Source organism: Nyctereutes procyonoides, unplaced genomic scaffold (genome assembly GCF_905146905.1).
Source record: "Nyctereutes procyonoides isolate TBG_1078 unplaced genomic scaffold, NYPRO_anot_genome, whole genome shotgun sequence".
Lineage (NCBI taxonomy): Eukaryota > Metazoa > Chordata > Mammalia > Carnivora > Canidae > Nyctereutes > Nyctereutes procyonoides.
In genome coordinates, this window is record NW_026575146.1 from 49,626,354 (window position 1) to 49,649,689 (window position 23,336).

At 40.5% G+C, this 23,336-nt stretch overlaps 1 protein-coding gene and 1 non-coding gene across 6 annotated transcripts; both read left to right on the forward strand.

Annotated features, from left to right (window-relative positions):
- The first annotated feature begins 217 nt into the window (after positions 1-217).
- NMRK1 (nicotinamide riboside kinase 1) lies at positions 218-22,728 on the forward strand. Of its 5 annotated transcripts, none has more exons than XM_055311617.1 (10): positions 218-428; positions 3,744-3,807; positions 8,598-8,688; positions 8,972-9,020; positions 9,373-9,471; positions 14,487-14,619; positions 14,697-14,768; positions 15,843-15,949; positions 17,926-18,009; positions 22,157-22,728. In XM_055311617.1, the coding sequence occupies exons 2-10, from the start codon at positions 3,779-3,781 to the stop codon at positions 22,174-22,176; spliced, it is 684 nt and encodes a 227-aa protein (XP_055167592.1). In that variant the 5' UTR covers positions 218-428; positions 3,744-3,778; the 3' UTR covers positions 22,177-22,728. The 5 variants fall into 5 exon arrangements, with proteins under 5 accessions (XP_055167592.1, XP_055167596.1, XP_055167595.1 ...); XM_055311620.1 differs by lacking the exon at positions 218-428 and adding an exon at positions 445-570; XM_055311618.1 differs by lacking the exon at positions 218-428 and adding an exon at positions 591-615.
- On the forward strand, positions 20,609-20,722 carry LOC129501106 (small nucleolar RNA SNORA12). The gene has a single exon (XR_008662668.1). It is a non-coding gene; the product is annotated as a small nucleolar RNA SNORA12 (small nucleolar RNA).
- Positions 22,729-23,336: the final 608 nt, after the last annotated feature.

The following is a 23,336-nucleotide window of genomic DNA, read 5'->3' on the forward strand; positions in this document are numbered from 1 at the left end:
GGCGGCGCGCACGGCGGCGGGAGCGCGCCGGGGCCGAGGGAGGGCGCCGCGGGCTCGCGCAGGCGCAGGCGCAGGCGCAGGCCCGGCCGCGCGCGCGCTCCCGACCAGGCCCGGGGCGCGCGCGGGGGCGGAGGGCGCGGGGGAGCGAGGCGCGCCGCGGTCGCCGGAGTCCCGCCCCGCCCCGCCCGGCCCGGCCGGCCCCGCCCCGCCCCGCCCCGCCCCGCGGGCGCTGCAGCCCGTACCGCGTCCCGCCCGGGGTGCGACGGATCGCCTAGGTCGGCCGCCCAGGTCGGCCGCCCGGGCCCCGGCAGGGGCGCGCAGGGAGGGGCGGTGGGCCTGGAGGCGAGCCGGCCTCGGGGGTCGCGGGGGGTCGCGGCGGGTCGGCCATCTTCAGCCGCTCGGCCTGGGAGGGCCCTGCCCCGCGCCCGGTGAGTACCTGCGCGACCCGGCCGCCGAGGCCCGCCGCTGCAGCCTGCTCCGCCCTGCACGCCGCGCGGGGCGCTGGCGCCCGGACCCGGCGGACACAGGGCCTGCCGGGGACCAAGCGTGCGGCGGCTGCTCTCACGCCGTGTAAGGAGCCCTTCCGTGACAGACCACCCCCAAGACGTGACACAGGTCGTGGAGACAAGTCGCCAGGCTCGGGGGGGCCAAGTCTTGGTGCCTAAGGGAGGTCGCAAACTTTTATCCCCAACCCGCTTGCCACCTGCTAACTGGGGACGGTCTTTACCAGTTTAAATGGCGGGAAAGAAATCAAAAGATTCGGGGGCGCTTGGAAATTATAAGAGATTCGAATTTCGGTGTCCACGGAGTTTTGCTACAACGAAGCCACGCTCGTTTGCTTATGTGACTAACGCCGGTGGCCGCTTTCTCTGCAGCGACAGCAGAGCTGAGCGGCTGCCCTCAAAGCCTAATAAAATCATGGACTTACCTGGCATTTCACTGAGGTAGGCCGACCCCTGGCCTAGCCCATGGACTCTCCAAGGGGAGGCAAGGGCCGGAGCAAACAAGAAATGCAGCATGCATTCAGTTTCAGGTAGCACGGTGTTAGAAACCAATTGTATGTTTGGGGGAAGAAAAAAAAAAGTGACGAGAAAAAAACTTCACGTGAGAGTCTATCTAAAGTGAAGCTTGAAAGTTTTCGCCGGGGGGGGGGGGGGGGGGTTAGGGAAAGAGGAAAGTGATTCCACGGGAAGGGGGCATGCATGGGTTGAGTATTCAGAAATTCTTACCGTGGGAGATTTCTGTTTACTAAAAGGGAGCAGAATTTAAACAATAGTAGGAAAAGACTTCCCTGTTGTGGGGAAAGAAGATAATCAAAATATCCGTGGAATAAAGCAAGTGAGTGAGAAGTCCTGAAACACTTCACTGGCTTAAAAATACCAGACTGCCCTTTAGATGCATGGAGAAGCACAATCCGCGTGTTGTCGTCCCCTTTGTATTGGAGAGCTGGTGCCTTCCTAATAATTTGATTTCTGTACATGCCACCTCTTGACCAATTTGCAGTTTAGGATCCAAGATGCACATGTTTAGTAGTGGAATACACATAATAAGCACATACAAGTGATGAAAAAAGGACTCAGCAACATACCTTACTTAGGGTAAAAAAATAAATTTAAATACTCATTTTGGGTTTGCTCTTGGCTATTTTAGCTTGTTCTCCACCTCGTTTGCAAATGACTCTACTGTTGAAGAAAGCTTTGCACTTTTTGGGAGAATAAAGTACATAAATATCCCATGAGATTGGAGGTAGTATATTTTCCTACTAATCAGATGCCCCTGATTGATGAGACTGAAATTTGCAAACCGTTGTCTCTCCAGAGACATCCAGTGATTTAGTTTGTAGTTGAAGCTTGTAACGCCTATGGAATCTGCTGCATGTATCTGGAGTCTGGCAACTCTTGACTGCAGGTTTTTAAGTGTGATTTTAAAATAGTTCTTAAGGAAGGCAACAGGCAGTGTAATAACACCAAGTGGTGTGGAGGTAGACAATTCCATTCCTGAATTTGCAGTTCACCTGGTGCTGCCCTGTGCATTCAATGAGGTTTTTTAAATTAATGGCATCTAGGATTCCTCCGCCCACCCTCACCCCAGCACCTGTCTTGATTCTGCTTCTCCCAGTTCCTCACCCCTCCCACCACATTGTCACATTGTTAAATGCTAATAGACTGTGCCCAACATTGACACAAACACTGTCTTGGGTCATAGCTGTATTAGCCAACTAATAGAGAATTAAGGGTTCTTGTTTTGGTAAAAACTTGCATTTGACTGCGGGAATCCCCTCCTGAATGCAAGCAATTTTGTAAGTAGGTTCTTGACTCTCCCTCACCCTTTGTTTCTGAATTGCTAGTTTCCACCCAAATAACCCCCCTCAAGCATCTTGCCAGTGCCACAATCACACTCGTTATTTCCCTGCTATGTAATTGATCCAGTATCCTCAGGTGTATGCACAGATGTGGCCTGAAGCAGGGGGACCTAGTAGTCCTTGCCTTTCAGTGTGCTCAGTCATTAATAATACATCAATAAAAATGCCATCCATTATACATGAGAGCCTCACAATAAAGCTAGCACATGTGCAGCATCCTTTCTTTGCTCTTGGTAATAAAGTACTTTTTAACATGTTGGAAAGAAGAAAGCAATGGACTTGCTAGGACATAGGTCAGGGCCAGATAGGAAATGGGAGGGCTGCTGGGGGTTCTCCAGCTCAGGGACCACTCACCCCAGTGGCCCAGTTTAGATCCCTGATCATCCAACCCGAGAAGTCTGGGCATAAAGAACAGCATTAGTCCTGGCAACCCTCAGGAACCACTATTCTGAGGTCCCCTCCAGCTGAGGCTCATCTTTCCCATAAAGAGGTAGAAATGGTTCATTAGACTATCTGCAGGACTGCTTTATGGAACCTTAGGGGGCCCTGTGTGAAACTGCCTTCTACTCCCCACCCCCCAGATCTGAGGTCAACAGATAATGGCCTGGTGGCTAAAATATGGCTCTGGGCCTGAAAGTTTGCCAAGTTTTCTGTTTGAGAACACGAACTTTGAAATCCAGTAAAAGAAATATTATCCCAATCAGAAAGGAATTCCATTCTTCTCATTGGTAGACATTTATTACAACAACAAAATTGTAATCAATTATTTTGTTTTGACTTTCGTTAAAAACGTTGTAGAAATCTGTTTTCTCTCTTGTTACGTAAGTACCTACGTAATAAGCTTGAGTTTGCCTCTGGGCTCACAAAACCTCAAATATTTACTACCTGGCCCTTTTCTGAAGAAATCTGTCTATCCTGGCCTTGGACTTAGGTTTTTGAGTAAGGAAATAACACCCTTAAAGGGAATTAACTTCCTTTTGCCTCTGACCAGCAGTGATGTTTTTCCCTCATTTCTGAAGAGGGGAGAGGCAAGCTCTGTGGGATCCTGGTATTGGGGAAATAACATAGGTTATCTCCAGGGAACTGAATCTTGAAACTCTGAGTTTCAGAGTTATGAGACTCTGTAATGTGTGTTCTCTGAGACTTTGGCCTGTTGAGCACACACCAGCTGTTGCATTTAGCATAGAGTCAGTCTAGCAGAGAGAAGCTGGTACCTTGTGAAGCTCTTCTACTGAGTGTGGCTAATCCAGGGGCACGGTCACCCGAGATCATGGTCATCTTTCCCCCTCAGCTGGCTCTCTTAATTTCAGACTCTTTCTTTTACTTCTTTAGACATCCCAGTGATAAGCATTTGATTTGTTGTTTGTTTGTTTAATTTTAGGAAATTTCAGGAAGACTTGATTTTCAAAGCTAATTATGAAAACATTTGTCATTGGAATCAGTGGGTGAGTAATTTTGCTACAAACAACTGGTAGAGGTACTCAGGATGTCCAAAGGGTGTTTCCATGTGGATGTGGTAGGGGATGGAGGAGTCAGGATTCCTGAGTCCCAAAGAAGAGAGCAGGTCCCTGGCAAATATAAAACAGTGGCATGCTGGCTACAGAAATGGCAACAGGAGATGGGAGAGTCTCCTAGACTCCTAGAGACTCCTAGAGAAAGAGGACCATCAGGAAGCAAAATCTGCCTGCTTTCCCATTTCTTTGCTGGAGTTGACACTAGACACCTTCTATCCTTATCCGTTTTTTTTTTTTTAAAGATTTTATTTATTTATTCATGAGAGACACAGAGAGAGACAGAGACACAGGCAGAGGGAGAAGCATGTTCCCTGCGGAGAGCTTGATGCGGGACTCAATCCCAGGACCCTGGGATCATGCCACTGAACCACCCAGGTGTCCCTATCCTTATTATCCTTATGAACCTGTTGCCCTGGCATGGTTATTAGTTGTGTTTGTCTCCCTATCAAAAGCATCCTCAATTATATGGTCACCCTACCTGTGGTACCAGAGGTATACATGCAAATAAGACACCAACGCCAGCTCCAGAGGACGCTGTCTACTTTGCTACTGTGTTATGTTCAGCTTTCTTCTGAGTAATGTGTGAATACACACATTATGTGCAGTCCAATTCATAAGATATTTGAGACTTAAAAGTCTGGAATTTGGGGGGGATCATTGTATTATGTTACTATAGTAAGTAATCAGAGGTAAAGGGGATGAACCCGGTGTCAGAGCTCTGCCTTGTCATGCTCCCATCGAACCAGAATCAAAGTTTTGTTTTTCTCTGCATTGCTTCTCTTGGCTGTGCCTCCCCTTCTGCACTCAGTGCCACCCTCCTAAATCAGGCCCTCGTTCCTTGATTGCCTCCCTCTCTTAACCTTTCCTACATACCTCTCCACCAGTTGAATCTTCTTGCAGAAATTTTTAGTTATCCACTTACCTGGTGAACTATATGCAGTGGTTACCAGTTACCTGGAACAGAATCTGAATATCCTGGTGTATGAAGACTATCCATAAATACTAAAAGAAACGTATCAGCTTCAGGGGCAGATAGGCTGCAGGAAAGGTTTGATACAGGAACTCACTGAAGACTCCATTTCTTTCTATCTCTTCTTTGTGTCTTCATCCATTGGGATTCATCCTAGAGTTGACTCCACTTTTTGGGCCCGAGGGGATACCGCTGGGTGCTGGGAATTTGTATTTCTTAGCCTGCTACTAGGGTAAAAAAAAAAAAAAAAAAAATGCCTTTCCTCCTCCAAATCATGAGTTTCTCTTTGACCAGACTAGCTGTACCACATACACACAGTCACTGTGGCAAAATGGGTGGTCCTGCCCCGATTAGCTTAGGCTAGCGGGGCCCTGCTCTATGGTTGACAGTCGGGTCAGTCCAAACCACACCCCAGAAACAGGGGTAGAACCTGGGGAGGCAGCTGCCAGTTCTACTCTGGCATCCAAAACAACTTTCATTCTGCGTATGTAGGAATAAAATCCCCTCTTCTCAATGTTCCAGATCTACAAACCTGCCTCATGCTTCCTTGCCACATGTATTAGGTGCTAAGAAAGCCTCTTCTTCACTGTCTCTTCCTTGGAGAGTGCCAGGATTTCATTTTAATGCTGCTTCTGTGCATTTAAAGCACCTGCTGGGACTCAGCTGCAGTGACCTCTGTTCCTGCCTTTCTTCCTTCTTCCAGACTCAGTGTTGTATCCTCCTTGTATACTTAACCACTTGCTCTGCTATGAAGTCATCATTTGGTTAAGACATCGAGGAATAGCAGGGGTTCCAAAGGAGTCAAGGGTCATTCAGGATCCTCCTGAAAATTTAGTGCCAGTGTGAAGATGTTCATTTTTCTGGGCGAGGGGCAGATAGTCTTCAACAGATTCTCACAGAATTCTGTGATGTTAAAAAATATTAAGGGTTTTGGGGGAAAAAAAGATCCATGGGCTTTAGAGTTAGACTTTGTATCCCTTCCTCATGACTTGCTAGTTGTACCTTGGGCAAGTTTTATGAGTATATAGTCTTTCAGTCCTTAGTTTCCTCAACTGTAAAATAGTAATATGAATATCTGCCTGCTGCAGAAAGGATTTTCCTCTTAAGTACCTATAGACAGCCTTTTTAACTTCTGCTTAGCCCACTGTCATATTCCAAATACACTCCCCCTCCTGTGTCTTGAACAAAAAACAAATGGACCAGGACCTGTGCATTTATTTGGCTGTTGTGAACAAAGAAGGAAGTGTCCCCAGTTATTCATTTTCCTTCCCCCTACCCTAAGATAAAGCATGCACCTGTCTGGGGACTCTTGCCCTGAGGTGGGAGGGCACGTGACGGTGGTCAGGAATTTGGTGGTGCGTGGTGGTTTTGAGCATGCTGAAAGAGAAGAGTTAGTCTTAAGGGTGTCACCTGACCAGGATTCCTAGTATGGATCGTAGGCATGAACTTGTGCAATTCCGACTTGCTAAATTCTTTTAAATTCTTGTTGAATCCCCCCTCCCATCTCTCTGACCTATATTGTCTGGTCTGTCTCCTCCAAGTCTTCAAAACTGGAGTGCTTGCTTCTCACTGTCTCCAGTTAAGTCAGTGTTGGTTTGACTGTGTATCATTTGAAAGAGATAAGTCTCGAAAATGACACATTTTCTGGCTAGGTTGCTCATGCTATAATAAAGTTAGCCCTGTTTACTATTTCTTTTAAGCCAAAGTTCAGTATCTGAACTATGGAAACTCAGTGTGAATTATAGACATTTTTGTTAAAGAGGAGAAATTTTATACCAGTATTTCTCCAAGGCAAAGGGTAAACCCACCCACTTTCCTGTTTGTTTTCTTTCTTTCTTTCTTTCTTTCTTTCTTTCTTTCTTTCTTTCTTTCTTTCTTTCTTTCTTTCTTTCTAGATTTGTTTATTTAGTTAGTTATTTGAGAGAGAGTACAAGCAGGGGGAGGGGTAAAGGAAAAGGAGGAAGCAGACTCCCCACTGAGCCAACTTGGGGCTTGATCCCAGGACCCTGGGAACAGGACCTGAGCCAAAATCAGCATCAGATGCTGAAGAGAATGAGCCACCCAAGCACATCTCCTGTCTTTTCCAAGATAACTATGCCCATATCCTACCCAATTGTGTATTCTAAGGCAAAAAAAAAAAAAAAAAAAACTTTTGAATCAAGTTCCTTGTACTTTGTAGGTATAAGGTATTTAGGTAATAATTGAATTATAGTCAGTAAACAATTTTGGTGAATGAATATTAGTTTCTTGTCTAGATTATAAATACATTGCAATGTATCTCACCTAGGATTAAGCACAGGTTCTTGCAAATAAATATGCAGTTAAGAGTTTTTTGTGCCATGAAAATTCGGTTTTAAATACACAAAATAGGGGACACCCCGGTGGTTCAGTGGTTGAGCGTCTGCCTTTGGCTCAGGTTGTAATCCCAGGGTCCTGGAATTGAGTCCTGCATCAGCCTCTGCGTGGGGAGCCTGCTTCTCCATCTGCCTACATCTCTGCCTCTCTCTGTTTGTCTCAAATAAATAAGTAAAATCTTTTTTTTTTTTTTTAATGCACAAAACAATACAGGAGGGGCACCTGGGTGTTCAATGGTTGAGCATCTGTCTGCCTTTGGCTCAGGTCGTGATCCTGAGGCCGTGGGATTGAGTCCCACATCAGGCTCCCTGCAAGGAGCCTGCTTCTCCCTCTGCCTGTGTCTCTGCCTCTCTCTCTCTCTCTCTGTATCTCATGAATAAATAAATAAAAACTTTAAAAAATAAAAACAAAAATATAAAGGAAACCTATTATAATGAAATTTAGCTATAAAATATTTTAAAAAACAAATCATCACTTTGTGATACACTTCTTTGTTAATTTACTAAATAACAGTGTCCAGTGGTGAGTCTAAAAACTGCCATCAATTTGAAATAATAATGAGTATTGATCACGCTTCAAGATATCTGCCCCAACTGCACCATGATATGAAAATATCTCTGATTTCTATCGACAACAAATTTCACAGGTTCTGTTAATACTACTGACGTTTGTTATTTATATTTATAATTAAAGGAAAAGCTAAAATTCTGTTAGAGTATAATAAAAGTATATAGAAATATATAAAAAATGCCATTTCTTTTCCCACTCAAGTTCACAAAGTCCACGAATCAGTCCACAAAACCCTTTGAGGCAGCAGCCCCAGGTTAATGAAAGCTCTAACTGAATGAGTGACTACAGAAGGCCCTCTCATGTGCTGTTGTGTAGTGCTAGACTCTGGCAAACTAGGTACACAGAGGAATTAGCCAAGGTCCGCCTTCTCCTCCACGTCACACAGTCCAGCCACGAGGGACATGTAACTGACTCTATGTAATAAGCTTCACTGGACTTCCCATCAAGCCCCAAAGTGGACAGAGATTTAATGATAAAGGGGGCATCACAGCAGAGATGTGATTGAGTTATAAGTGGCTTGTCAGAAGCCAGTCCTCCACTTTTCTCCATGGTGCCCTGAAACAAAATCACAGTGGCCACATGCAATTTTATGTACTTGCACTAAAATGTGCTACTCAGGGCGCCTGGGTGGCTCAGGCAGTTAAGCATCTGCCTTTGGCTCAGGTCATGGTCCTGGGTCCTGGGATCCAGTCCCCACATGGGGCAGGCTTCCTGTTCAGCAGGAAGGTGCTTCTCCCTCTCTCTCTCAAATAAATAAATAAAATCTTTTTTTTTAATGCATATTTCTTCTTGGTATTTTCAATTTTTTTTTTCTTTTTCTGTTCAGTGTGACAAATGGCGGGAAGACAACACTGGCTAAGAATTTGCAGAAACACCTCCCAAACTGCAGTGTCATATCTCAGGATGATTTCTTTAAGGTATTTATAAATCTTCTTAGGTCATTCATTTAATACAACAAAGTTCTAGTAGCAAAGTTAATTAAATTACATCCAAAAAGCGTTTGCTAGGGGACAGAGGTTTTGGGGTGAGGGGTTGCAGTAATGCCACTTATCCACTAGATGGCATTACTTATTGGTGTGGCTCTGATTTTAATTATCCTCGTCTTCCAAAGAATTTAGTAAAAGTTTATCGCCTCTTCATTCTATAATTGTATTATTTCTGCCCTGCACAGTTTTGATGGGTTCTTGTTATTTTTTCCAGCCAGAGTCTGAGATAGCGAAAGATACAAATGGATTTCTGCAGTATGACGGTAAGTAGATGAGTGTGTGAAATATTCACTGATGTCCATTTTTCTCTTTCAAACCCAAATACCTTCTCTATCTGTGAAGACAGTTTCAAAATGTGCTTAAGTACGTGTTAAATATCTATAAAGACAGTATCAAAGTGTGCTGCCCTTTACACATACTTTTGTAAAGTTTTCTCGTTTATGTCCAACTATTTAAACAAATGAAACCTTTTCCCCAGGCTTTTACTTAAAACTGAAAACATTGGAACAATAGATTTTTCTACTAAAACTAGAATAAGGTAGGTTTGTTGGTACTCTGCTCATCCCTGCCTGGGGTACACATAACTAAGGATACTTCCCCGATGCCTCCCTGCAGTCTCACCTGGAGCAAACCTTAAGGTCATCCAATGGGCTCACCTTCCCAGTGACCGCGGTGGACTAGACAGCTGTTTTCTTCTTTCCACTGCTCATAAAGGTTAGCGAATATTTTTTAGATGGATTCACCTCGCTCTCTTGCCCAATCTAACACTGCTTTGAAGCCAAATGATTATAAAGTCCATCAGAAGACATTTATTTTCCTATAGAGAATATCATACTAATAAACTATACTTAATGGTCTTGTCAGCTTTTATCATGAACAAGATGACCACTGAGTGTTTATGCAAACTGGCAACAGAAACAGCTATCTTAAAAAGCCATAAACTACATTCTTTATTTTTAACTTTGATGACATGAGAGGAAAAATGTTATGTAATCAGTTCTTACAGACACTTGATAGTTTTAAGAGAAGCAAAATCCTTGACTCACTGCCTGTTCTTGTGTCTTGAGCTGCAGCCAGGATATTTTTTACTTTTCTTCCCCTCTAATGATTAGCAAGGAAGGTAATTACAGAGTAAGAGTTAAACAAGGAAAGTCTGTTTTCAATGATTGACAAAAAATTATTCCTAATTCAAATAAGTTCTTATAAACTGATAAGAAAAACAGAAATATTCCAATTGAAAGATGTCCAAGGATATAAATAAGCTATTCATGGAAGCAAAAGGTTATTTGATTAATAAATGTACAATAAAAAGTCAACCTCAGAAATAGTCAAAGAGTTGTAAATTACTTTTTTTCCCCACTCACCTCGTAAACAGATTTTTAAAGCAGTAATTATCGGATGGTTGCACAGTTATCTAATTACATAATGATGGCTCAATAAAACAAAAACTTTCATAGATGGGAATATTAATTGATATAACCTTTCTGGAAGGTTGCTTGAGCATATGTCCCAAATACCTTAAAGTATTCATGCCATGTGTCAAGTGTCCCACTTCCAGGAGCCTATCATAAAGAAAAATCTGAAATTTTTAAGTAAATGTACAAATTTAATGTAAATCAAGGTAATGTTAAAATCTTTATGATAATCACTAGAAGAATAGTTTAAAGATGTATAGCTATCAAGTTTATAAGTAAATGGAATCATTAAATTTTGTTGATAAATACGAAATAAGTCAGAAGTAAAAAACAATTTAAAGAAATCAAAAGATGATTAAAATATAGAAAATGAGAATAAGATGATAGATTTAAGCCAAATATAGCAGTAGCTACATTAAGTTAAATGAACTAAAATACTCCAAAGACAAACTAGATTTTAAAAAATGAAAGAAATAAAAGCCCAACTATAAGCTCCTTATAAGAGACATATTTAGATACTAGGACAAAGAAAAGTAGACAAGGCTAGAAAAAGATATACCATGTGAACATATACTGAAAGAAATCTGGTATAACTAATATCAGACAAAGTAAACACAAAGAATATCACTAGAAACACTATTACTAGAGATAAATAGAGATAAATGGGTCAATTCAACAAGAAGATAAGCAATCTAAAATTTGTATGTACCCAATAACAAAACCTCAAAATACAGTAGGCAAAAACTGACAAAACTACGTGAGGAAATATACAAATCTGTAATTATTATGGGAGATTTTTAACACAACTTCCTCAGTAACTAATAGAAAAAAGCAGATAAAATTATAAGGGTATAACTGATTTGAACAACGTAATCAACAAACAACTACTCTAACATATATGTAACATTTAGCCAATCACAACAGAATACACATTTTTGTTTTCTTAAAATAAAATTTTAAAAAAAGAATTGCCTTTGCTACATCCCCTCACCCCCAAAAAAGAAAAAGAATACAGGGAACATTAACTAAAATGGAAGGCATATGCAAGGGCATAGAACAACAGTACGTTTCAGTAGAATGAAGTAATATAGAGATATTCTCTAAGCACAGAGAATTGAATCAGAAATCAGTAACAAAAAAATAGAAAACTTTCAAGTGCTTGGAAAATAATCAACACCTTTTTTTTCTGGAAAAATTTAAACAGCTGCATACAAAAGTAGGCAGAAGACTGTAATGAACTCTCATAAATTCATCATCTGGCTTTTAAAAACAATGAACTTGTGACCAATTTATATTTCATCTATGCCGTCACCCACTTTCTCCTTCTATATCTTCTTGAAGTAAATTCCAGATGTCATCACATTTCACCTGAAGTAAAGCACTTCTATATACCCCTTGGCTTAAGGGAAAAAATCACCGTGAAATCAGAAGATACTTTTAACTGAACAATAATGAAAATATATTAAAACTAATGGTATTTGTGGTTTCAGCAAAGACGGATTGGCTACATTCCTTGTTCTTTCCACCTCTTATAATTGGAAACCTTGGATGGAACACAGCAAACAGAGGAAGACTCAAAGAGAGAACGGACTGGCTGGGGCCTTTGGGACTTGCGGAATGATTGGTTGTGATTCCTTGGATTTTCTTCTAACCTGTCATATATTCAGGAAGGGGTACTTGAGAGGTGTGCCATGGAATCATCAATAGGTACAGACAAAAGAGCCCCAAGAAACCTGTTCCCTGTAGTCAAAGGACTAGGAAAAGCGTGCCCTATTGGAATAGAAAGTCATTTTGATAATATACCCTACTGTAGCCAAACACAAAAAGAAAAACCATCCTCCCTTCATGGTTCAGCAGGGCCAAGCAGTGAGCAAGACTTTTGGACCTGTCTGGCACCAGCAAGGCAGGGGACCCCACAGGAGTCCTATCAGTTGAGCCAGACAGGGAACTGAATTTCTACACCCACCTAGCAGCAGCAGCAGCAGCAACAGGATGAGGCAATGTGAGGTAGTGCATCCCACTTTCCTCACCCAGAGAGCATCAGCTGCTGTCAGCAGGATGCATTTGATACCTGAACATCTATCCTCACCAAGAGCAAGGAAGCCACACCAGCCCTCCATTTGCCTCCTTTTACCAAGGCAACCTCCATTTCCATGTTGGTAAGATTCAGTAAGGAGATGACCATTTACCCCCACCTGGACCTGCATACTACACCTAACCAGGGTAACTGCCTATAAAAAAGGAGATTAAATGGGATCCAGAGCCTCACAACATGATGCCCAAACTTTCTAGAATGAGACTGAAATTCACTTGCCATATCAAGAACCAGGCAACTCTCAACTTGAATGAGAAAAGACAATTAACAGACACCAATTCTGTGATAACACAGATATTGGAATTATCTGACAAGGATTTTAAAGCAGCATTCATAAAAAGGTTCACCGAGTGATTGTGAACATTGTTAAATCTAGTAAAAAGTTAGAAAGCCTCAGTAAAGAAATAGAAGATGTAAAAAAAAAATAGAAATTTCTTAACTGACAATATACAGTAACTAAAATTTTAAAACTCGTAAGATGGGCTCAACTGCAGAATAAATATGACAGAGGAAAGAATCTTTGGATTGGAGGACAGAACAATAGAAATTACTCTATCTAAACAACAGACCAAAAAGAGACTGAAAAGAAACTAGCAGAAATATCATTGCAGTCTCAGAAGGAGAGGAAAAAAGGTGTGGTACTAAAAAAGAAGTAAATGTGTAAAACATCACAAACTTGGCATAAGACATAAACCTATAAAATCAGGAATCTGACTGATCCTCCATCAGATTAAGATTAAACAAGACCGACCAAGAAAAAAAGAGAAGGCACAAATTACAAATATCAAAAACAAAAAAAGGAAATACCACTACAGATCCTACAGACATTAAAGAGATAAGAGGATATTATGAACAGTCTGTGCAACTAAATTAGAAAACTTAAATGCATCATGACCTGAGCTGAAATAGTCAGACACTTAACCAACTGAGTCAGTCAGGCTCCCCAGGAGCTAGTATCTTTAATATATAAAGGGCTCTTACAAGTAAATAGGAGGAAAAATGCAGCTTACTAAAACTAACACCAGAACAATGAGAAAATCCTAACAGTCCTATGTCTAGCGAATAAGTTAATCCATAATTGTAAAACCTTCCACTAAAAAGCCTCTAAGTACAGATGGCTCAATTCAGTAGTTCTGGAGTAGGGCTCAGAAACTGTTATTCTGGTAAATTCCCAGTGATACAAATGCTGCTGGTCTAGGTAGTACACTTTGAGAATCAGTGTTTTGGAATATTTTGCTGGAAATTGTAAACTCAAAAAGTATGCACATTTTAGAGTTTAAAAAGGACATATTTGGATCCTTTATAAAATTTCTTTTTTTATAATTTTTATTTATTTATGATAGGCACACAGTGAGAGAGAGAGAGAGAGGCAGAGACACAGGCAGAGGGAGAAGCAGGCTCCATGCACTGGGAGCCCAATGTGGGATTCGATCCCGGGTCTCCAGGATCACGCCCTGGGCCAAAGGCAGGTGCCAAACCACTGCGCCACCCAGGGATCCCCCCTTTATAAAATTTCTAATGGTTTTCCTCCTATTTACTTGTAAGAGCCCTTTATATATTAAAGATACTAGCTCTTGGGGAGCCTGACTGACTCAGTTGGTTAAGTGTCTGACTATTTCAGCTCAGGTCATGATCTCATGGTCTTGGGATCAAGCCCCATGCTGGGCTCTGTGCTCAGGGCTGAGTCTGCTTTAGATTCTTTCTTCCTCTTCTTCTGCACCTTCCACTCATGCTCTCTTGCTCTCTTGCTCTCAAATAAATAAATAAAATCTTAAAAGAAAAGATATGTATTTTAGTTCTTTGCTACATATATTGCAGATATTTTCCCCAGTATATCATTTATCTTTCACTAATTTATAGATATTTTGTCATCCAAATATGTTAAACTTTGATCTAGTTAGGAGGGAATAGACATTATAAATAAAACAATATTAGCCATGAATGTATGATTGCCAAAGCTGGACATGGGAGTTCATTGTACTCTACTCTCTACTTTTATATGTATTTGAAATTTTCCATATTAAAAATGTTTCAAACATACCAATTTGTCAGTAATAGAATTTAAATTTTTCTGAAATATTTGTTATTAGGTATTTTGAAGGGTAAATTAAATAGTGCTATTCTATATATTTATATAGCCCTGGATATACTCATAATAAAAAGCCACATCATAAATCTTTTGTTGTATTGATTTCATATTTTTGTATATTTGTTTGAAGTGCTTGAAGCGCTTAATATGGATGAAATGATGTCCACCATTTCCTGCTGGATGGAAAACCCATCAACAGACTCTGGAAGCACCGAAGAAATTCCCATATTAATCATCGAAGGCTTCCTTCTCTTTAATTATAAGTAAGCATCCTCAACCTAATATTGATTCTGAATGAATGGGGTGAAAACTTGGTAAACTAAACATGCTGTTATTGTAGGCCTCTAGACACTCTATGGAACAGAAGCTATTTTCTGACGATTCCATATGAAGAATGTAAGAGGAGGAGGAGGTGAGTTTTGATATTGCCTTTGTGGATTATAATTGAAAAGACAAAATTTATGAGGATAGAAAGTACAGCATAGGGAATAGGATCAGTAGTATTTATAATAGCACTGTATGGTGACAGATGGTATCTACACTCATGGTGAATATAGCATAACCTATAGAGAAGTCAAATCCCTACGTTATATAATTGAAACTAACATTGTATGCCAACCATACTAAATTAAAAATAAAATTTTTTAAGTAAAATTTTTTTAATTTTTTTTAATTTTTATTTATTTTATGATAGTCACACACAGAGAGAGAGAGAGAGAGAGGCAGAGACATAGGCAGAGGGAGAAGCAGGCTTCATGCACCGGGAGCCCGACATGGGATTCGTTCCGGGGTCTCCAGAATCGCGCCCTGGGCCAAAGGCAGGCGCCAAACCGCTGCGCCACCCAGGGATCCCTTTTTTAATTTCTTTAAGAAAAAGTTTTTTTTTTTCATTTTTTAAAAGACAAAATTTAGGAACAATGAGGAAAGAACATGATTGAGCAATGTGTATATGTCATTTTTCAAACAAGAAAAGCCTGGTCTCTTCTACACAAAGAGAAAAATCTTTTTCTAGAAATGGTCATCCACGTGGGGTAATGCAAATTGCTTTTCTAAGAAAAGGCCCTTCTACGGACCATTTGACTCATCTTTCCTATATCTCCAAATGCAGCAATCCCATGTTGATTGATTTTAAATTTGAGAGCCATTATTCTGTGACAGCCACAAAGAACACCCAATTAATTGAAAGCCTAATCCAATCTATCAGGTTCTCTGTCATTATTCACATTGATATTTGTCTCTTCATTCTCTCAGAAAGCACTGTAGTAGGAGATAATTATGAATGATAGTGAATTACAAAAGAAGTTTTTTTGGATCAGAAAACTAAATCAGTTCTGCTGTCTTCTAATTAGTATTGAATCTAAAACATATACTCTTAATTCTGTTTAGATTAAGTCTCAGTGATTTTTCCCATCACCCTGACCATTATTATTTTACTTTATCAATTTTATGTCTCTGTGCACATTAAGTTTCCTGTGTGTTTTCATAGTAAAAGGGTCTACAAGCCTCCAGATGCCTCAGGGTACTTTGATGGCCACGTGTGGCCCATGTATCTAAAGCACAGACAAGAAATGGAGAACATCACCCGGGACATTGGTAAGCGCCTTCTCTCCCTCCACAGAAGGCCTTTACTTGTCATTGCTCGAAGTCCATGAGAGAAAGGATTTTTAGGAGGCATCTTTTTCGTGAATTACATTATAAAAGAACTCTTTAAGCCAGAACACTCTGGGCTCTTCCATGATTGACTGTCCTGGTTTCTGTTTCTCTAAGGCTTTTGTCAAAGCCTGTCAACCTCTAGATGGTCATTCATGAAACAGATATTGAATTGAATGCCTTCTGTGTACAAGGTACTGCCCTATTGATATTAAGGAAAATAAGACAAACTCAGCCCTTACTCTTATGAGCCAACATTCTATCAGGGAAACAAATGTTAAAAATACTAGCTGCATGAGCATGTCCTTTCCAGCTATGCCAGGTGCTGTGATACCAAGTTCCGGGGGACTAGCTGAGGCCCAGCAATCAGGGAGGGCTTCCTTGAGGAACCACTTAAACCACACTCTGAAGGGTTTAACAGGAAAGGGAGGTAGGTGGGGGGGGGGACAAAAGAGCATCCCAGACAGTACACGAAAAGGCCAGGGACAGGAAGGCGGGAATAGCACCTGAAAGGTTGGTGTATTTTCAGTAGAGAAAACCACGAGGGGGATGGGGGAGATGCTGGAGACATGAGGAAGATCTCAACTCTACAAGGTCATAGGCAAGTTAAGGACTTGGGTCATTATCTGAGGAGAAGTGGGAAGCCCTCTGCAGAGAGGTTTTATTTATGTATTTTATTTATTTATTTATTCATGAGAGACACAGAAAGATTGGCAGAGACACAGGGAGAGGGAGGAGAAGCAGGCTCCATGCAAGGAGCCTGATATGGGACTCAATCCCGGGAATCCAGGATCATGCCCTGAGCCAAAGGCAGATGCTCAACCACTGAGCCACCCAGGCATCCCTACAGAAAGGTTTTTTTTTTTTTTTCTTCTACAGAGAGGTTTTAAACAAGGACATGGTAGATACCAAATTCTGGTGGTTTTTTTTTTTTTAATTTTATTTATTCATGAGAGACAGAAAGAGAGCGAGGCAGAGACACAGGCAGAGGGAGAAGCAGGCTCCATGCAGGGAGCCCAATGTTGGATTCGATCCCGGGACTCCAGGATCATGCCCTGGGTCAAAGGCAGGTGCTAAACCGCTGAGCCACCCAGAGATCACCCCAAATTCTGATTTTACTCAGATTCCCTTGGCAATGTGAGAGGGAGATGTATGTGCTCAATAGAACAGGGTGACAGAACAGATATGGAGGGTGCTCCTCTCTCCCTCTCCACCTAAATTGCCAATCTAGGGGCACCTGGCTGGCTCAGTGGGTGGAACATGCAACTCTTGATCTTGGGGTTGTGAATTCAAGCCCTGTGTTGGGTAGAGATATTGCTTAAAAATGAAACCTTAAAAAAAAAAAAGGCCAATCTAACCATGACCCCACTTTGCTTAACCTGCAAAGAGAGTCCAGTGTTTTGGATTAAAGGCCAAACAGACCTCGAGTCCCCTGAAGACTAAGGCATAGACAGCCTTGCTGTCAAATCTCATCTCTCCAGGATACCTGCTCCCACATTCAAGTCCTCCCAAACTATGCATCCTTTTCTTAACATTCAAACTTCTCTCTCTCTCTCTTACCTCCAGTTTTCTGATTAAAGGTTTCATTTTTAAGCAGTCTTTTAAATCTTATAAGTGTTTAAGGTCTTGTGTTCTTGATTTAAACTTATTAGTATTCTTTTTTTTTTTTTTTTTTTTTTTTTTTTTGAGGGGAGAAAGGGTAGAGCAAGCTCCATGCCCAGCACAGAATGTGGCACGGGGCTTGATCTCACCATCCTGAAATGATGACCTGAGCCAAAATCAAGAGTCAGACATGTAACTGACTAAGGCACCCAGGTGCCCCTAAACCTATTAGTATTCTTAGGAGATGTCAGGTGCCAGAGTTAGAATCCTCTACCAATAGACCCATTGGCCTTTGAACTGCTCTCCTTTCTCCTTAGTTTACCTAGATGGAACAAAATCCGAAGAGGAACTCTTTACACAAGTGTATGAAGATCTAATACAAGAACTAGCAAAGCAAAAGTGTAAGTATGTGGATGGTGAAGGAACAGCCAGGAAGAGTTCATTACATACCCACAAATGGTTTACCAGAATGCTCATATAGGAGTGATTGTATGCATTCATTCATTGCTTTAAAGAATGGGTTTGGGGACTTGATTATTTTTTATGAGGGTTTTTTTTATTTAAGGGTAAAAATATCCACCCATTGTTACATCCCTTAATGAAGTTTACATTACATAGTTTAAGTTTTTTAGTAGATGGCTATTATTTCAGTGGGACTGAAATTATCCTTTGGGCAGAGTGAAGTTAAAAGGCTCGTGATCTCTTTTTAATATGTCTAGAGCACCTCTTCTCCTTTATTACTCTTAAAGATTTCCCATGAATTTATTTTCCCAAATCCCTCAAAAATAAACACACGATATTAAAAAAATATTTATTGAATGTTTCTTTAAAGTTTTCATATTAGATGACACATTTTACAAGTACCAGAAACCCTCCTTAATCTGACTTAAGCAGAAAGCACAGGGGGTAGCTATGGCTTCAGGCTCGCTGGGTTAAGGAGCTCAAATATAACCTTCAAGGCTCTGCCACAATTCCACGTTGTATTTGGGTTTCTTTGGAAGTCAGACTCTCTCCACTGACAGATATGTTGGGTGTTGGCAGCAGCATTCTCCTCCGTGCAAAATCCCCAGTAGAAAAAGACAGTTTATCCTTTCTCTAGATTTCCCATGAGTTGATAAATGTTGAAGCTGGGTATTGGGTTCCAAGGAGCTTTTATATGATTCTCACTAAAAGAATTTTAAACAGTTTTGTAAAAAGCAGTTTTGCATTTTAGCTCAGCTAGAAAGTCCCAGGGAAGATTTTGTTTGGTCCTGCTTGGGTCATGTGGCTTGTGCTAACCTCACCACTTTGGCCAGGGAGGTGGCACACTCTGATTGGCTAGGGATGGACCGTGTACTCATCTTCTCTCCTGTTTAGCAGGAGAAATTCCACAAAGGAAAAGCAGAGCAGGAAGTAGAAACCATAAGGAGGATGAAAAAGCAGGCTGGGGTCCAGCTGCTATAATATTTGAACTATTTTTAATCAAAGGGTTTTCATGGTTAACACATGCAAAATACAACCATCTTGTTCAGGAGACAGTGGGAGTCACTCCTGCAGTGCAGAATAGGACATGCTTTTAAGAAGCAACTACCCTAGTCCAGATGTCATCATCTCTTGACAAGAATTAGGTTTCTTTTGTTCTCAGTAAATTCCTATCTTATGAGGGGATTAAGCCCAACCAGCCCATTGATCCCACACACTCCTCATTTTGGGATCAGCCCTTCCTGTGGGCATGAACGCATTTGAAGAAACTTCAGAACCATTTTAAAGTTTCTCCTAAGTGGAACTTATAGTCCTTGGCAGATATGCCTGCCCATCCCTGCTCGTCTGTTACTTTGATGAAAGGCAGGGAAGCTCAGGGCACCAACATGAAGGGCTGTAAAGAGTGTGGGGTGAAGGGAAGAAGGAGTTCAGCCTTCATAAATGATAGATAGCAGCTGAGCCAGAGCCACTCTTCTGAGAGTTATTGGCTCCTTTTCTGACCCTAACGAGATACTTGAGGGTGTTATAGCAGCTGGACACCCATACCTTTCCATCCTCTTGATAATGGCCAGTGCTTACGTCCATTTTTGTAGTGACTAAGTCATACTTTGGAGTTTGGCCTTGTGATCCATCTCCTGATAAAGATGAAAGGAGCCTTAATCAGTAGCTCAGGCAAACTGCATTTCATTCCATGCCAAATGCCAGCCTCTGCCATCTGTTCCGAGGCCCAAGAACAACAGGTATGTTTTGATGGACACTGAAAGCCCACAAGAAGGGGTGCCTGCGTGGCTCAGTCAGTTAAGTGTCTGACTCTTGATCTCAGCTAATGAAAGCCCACAAGAAAGTACATGTCCATGTGTGTGGCAACCCTCCTCTTTCCTTGCTTATGTCCTAGAGGCTAGTAAGGACCTTTAAAAGGACCTTACCTTTTAAGTCTATCTTGCTTGTGTTCTAGATATCAGATAAAGTTGAGTAGAAAAAACAAAACAACAACAACAAAAAAACACATGTTAAGATGAGACAAAATCCAAAGCAGATCAGCTTTTCTTACCTCTTAAGATCTATATTAGTTTTTTTTTTCTAGTTGCATAAATAAGTGATGGTGTTATTTATAGTAACCTAACACCTTTCCCAGTTCTTGCAACCATGGTGCCCTGGCAAAGCTGCTTGGAGGGATCCTCGGCATGGCCTGGTTTAACCCACGGTCGGGGGCTGAGCTAGCAAAGGCCTTTCTGAGGTTCCAGCGGACTACTCTGCAGTCTCCTCATAACCTCTCATAAGCCTGCTGAACTAACCTTCCATTCTAAATACATAAAATCAGAATTGTGATAAAATAATAACAGTGAGATGGAGCAGAGTTTGAATTTAATTATTAATGAAACAAATGACCCAAGAGAGTAAGAACATAAAGTTATACATTTAATTTAATCCTTGTTTAAATTCAGTGTTTGAGGCAAAATGTAACCATAACCTATTCTCACAATGACAAGGCTGTCTAGCCACCAGAATATCCAAACTCCTTTTGAGAGAGTTTATTTTCATAGTGGGGATTTGCTCTCTGGCATACTTGTTAGGTTTTCAAGGGAGCCTGACTCTGCCACATATACTAGATAGAAGCTGGCAAGACTTGACGGGAGATTGGCTCCCACATGTAGAAAGAATAAGGGGAAAAAAATGTGTATTTCCATCTCATTATAAAAGCATATTAACTATGCAAAAAGTTTTAATATGAAAAAGAGAGAAAATAATCACTTGAATTCCCACCAATCAGCAATATTAACATCTTAATGTGTACACATCCAATATTTTTGCTGTTCACATAAGTCTTATATGGTTACATGGTTCATCACCATGCTCATTTCTACTTTTACATTAGTATTTAATATTTAAAGGAACTTTATAGAGTTTATTATATTATGAAACTGAGTCGGGATCCCTGGGTGGCGCAGCGGTTTGGCGCCTGCCTTTGGCCCAGGGCGCGATCCTGGAGACCCAGGATCGAATCCCACATCGGGCTCCCGGTGCATGGAGCCTGCTTCTCACTCTGTCTGTGTCTCTGCGCCTCTCTCTCTCTCTCTGTGACTATCATAAATAAATAAAAATTAAAAAAAAAAAAAAGAAACTGAGTCAAACTAAACAGCTCTTCCAGTTAAAGGAATCTGGGCTGAGTTCTACTTTGCTTATTAAAAGTGAGTTTTAAGACTTGGCATTGACATCTCAGTGCAGAGGAAAGATGTCATATGTCTTGTTTCAAATCAAAGAAATAAGAAATTACAAAATAAAATTTAATTTTTCTTTTGGTATTTTTCTATATCAAATTTAAAATATAATCTTTAATTAAAAGTAATAGTATAATGACCTAATATATAATATAGTAGCCCAAATTATCATAGGATTAATGATCCTTTTCACAATTGTTGAGTTTTTAGTACTGCTACAAGTTTTTCACATTGGCAAATAACATGCTGTAAAAATATCTGCACATATGACTTGTTTCCTTCTTCTGGAATTAAAGTTTTTCAGAAGTAGCACTTGCTTGGTCATAGAATATAATCATATTTGTATGTATATACTTCAGAAATTAAATACTACACCAAAAAAATTTGTTTCTCTGACATGAACTCTATACTATGAATACAATAGGTTTATCATTGAGTTTCAAGCCAAAGTCACCAAGTTTTCAGCTAGGCTTCCTTGGTTTAAGAAAAAAGAGCAAAATTACTCATACTCTTTCTAAATAGAGGATAACACTCCTTGTAGTAGTAGTAATTCTACAACAACCAGCCACCCTCTGTGATATTCTTCTAATTTGCAAACTGTTTCATTCCTTGAAGCCAATAAGTATTATACCAATTGCAAATGAAATTAGATGTCTGGTATCTTAAGATGGGCTTAAATTTAGTCGAAGGATTAAAAGAATGAGACATGGTCTCTATTTGGTTCTCTATGGAAAAGCAGCATTTCTGGCTCCAGATTCCCTGTAATCTTAATATTCTATTAAGATTTACTGTTGTTATGTGCGAAGAGTTAACAAAATGAGAATTGGAATTCTCTATTAATTTCTTTCTACTTGTATTTGTTTTCAAGGTTTGCAAGTAACAACATAAAGATGGAGTGCACTGAGTCCTTCCTCAGATGAATTAGGAAACTCTAAGGAGTATGTTTGAGGATCTTAACCAAGATACAATATGTACTTTGGTATGATAACAGTTGTTGGTTCCTTTGTTTGTGTTATCACACATGGTTTCCCTGACATGTGGAACAGTAAGTGGTTATCCACACCACTGGACAGGAATTTACCTTAATGACTTGTTTTCCCTCCACAGAGTAGAGAAATAGCATAACTCACAAATGAGTCAATTTCTCTAGACCAATGATTGTCAAACTTTTCTGAATGGGACCCAGAGTACAAAATAATATTTACATCACAATCCAGTATATATGTAATCTATTGTGCTTGTCTATGTGTGTTTACGTAGGTATGTGTATGTATGTGATGTGTGTGTATATATACACACCCCTCATATATCATAAAGCATTTGCCTTAGATTCAATGCACACTGATATTTTTCTATTTTTAGATTTTCTATAATATTCATTACCATCCAATACCAATGCCTATTTCCTGCAAATAAAGCCTTTGGCAGGAGTAGCAGTCACTTACCAGAGTGTCTTTTTGTGTGTGTGTTTTGTTACTCTTTCTTACATATATGTAAAACCAGTGGATCATTGTGTTACTTGTGTTGATACTTTGTTATAACAGGGAATATTTTCTCTGTGTTTTATTTTTCTGTCAAACCAAAGGTCTAAAGTCACAGAAATCAGTTACAGTTACTTACATGATGTTCCTTTCACTGAAAAGAACAGACAGGAGATCTGAATTATATAATATTTTGAAGCCTCTTTCAATGCTGGAATTCAGATTATCTACTGTACTGATCAACCTCTTGTTTTTTAACAGGTGGATTACTCCCAATCCTTTAAATCTTTACAAATATAAACATATTGTTACAATGACTTTAACTGGTCTTTACAGATTCGTTTTATCAGCTCTCATTTTTTCTGTATTTTTTTTAAGATTTTATTTATTGATTTACTAATGAGAGGTAGAGACACATGCAAAGGGAGAAGCAGGCTCCCCACAGGGAGCCTGATGTGGGACTCGATCCCAGGATCCCGGGATCACGCCCTGAGCCAAAGGCAGATGCTCAATCACTGAGCCACCCAGGCGTCCCTTTTCTGTATTTCTAACTAGTTTGTACTCAAT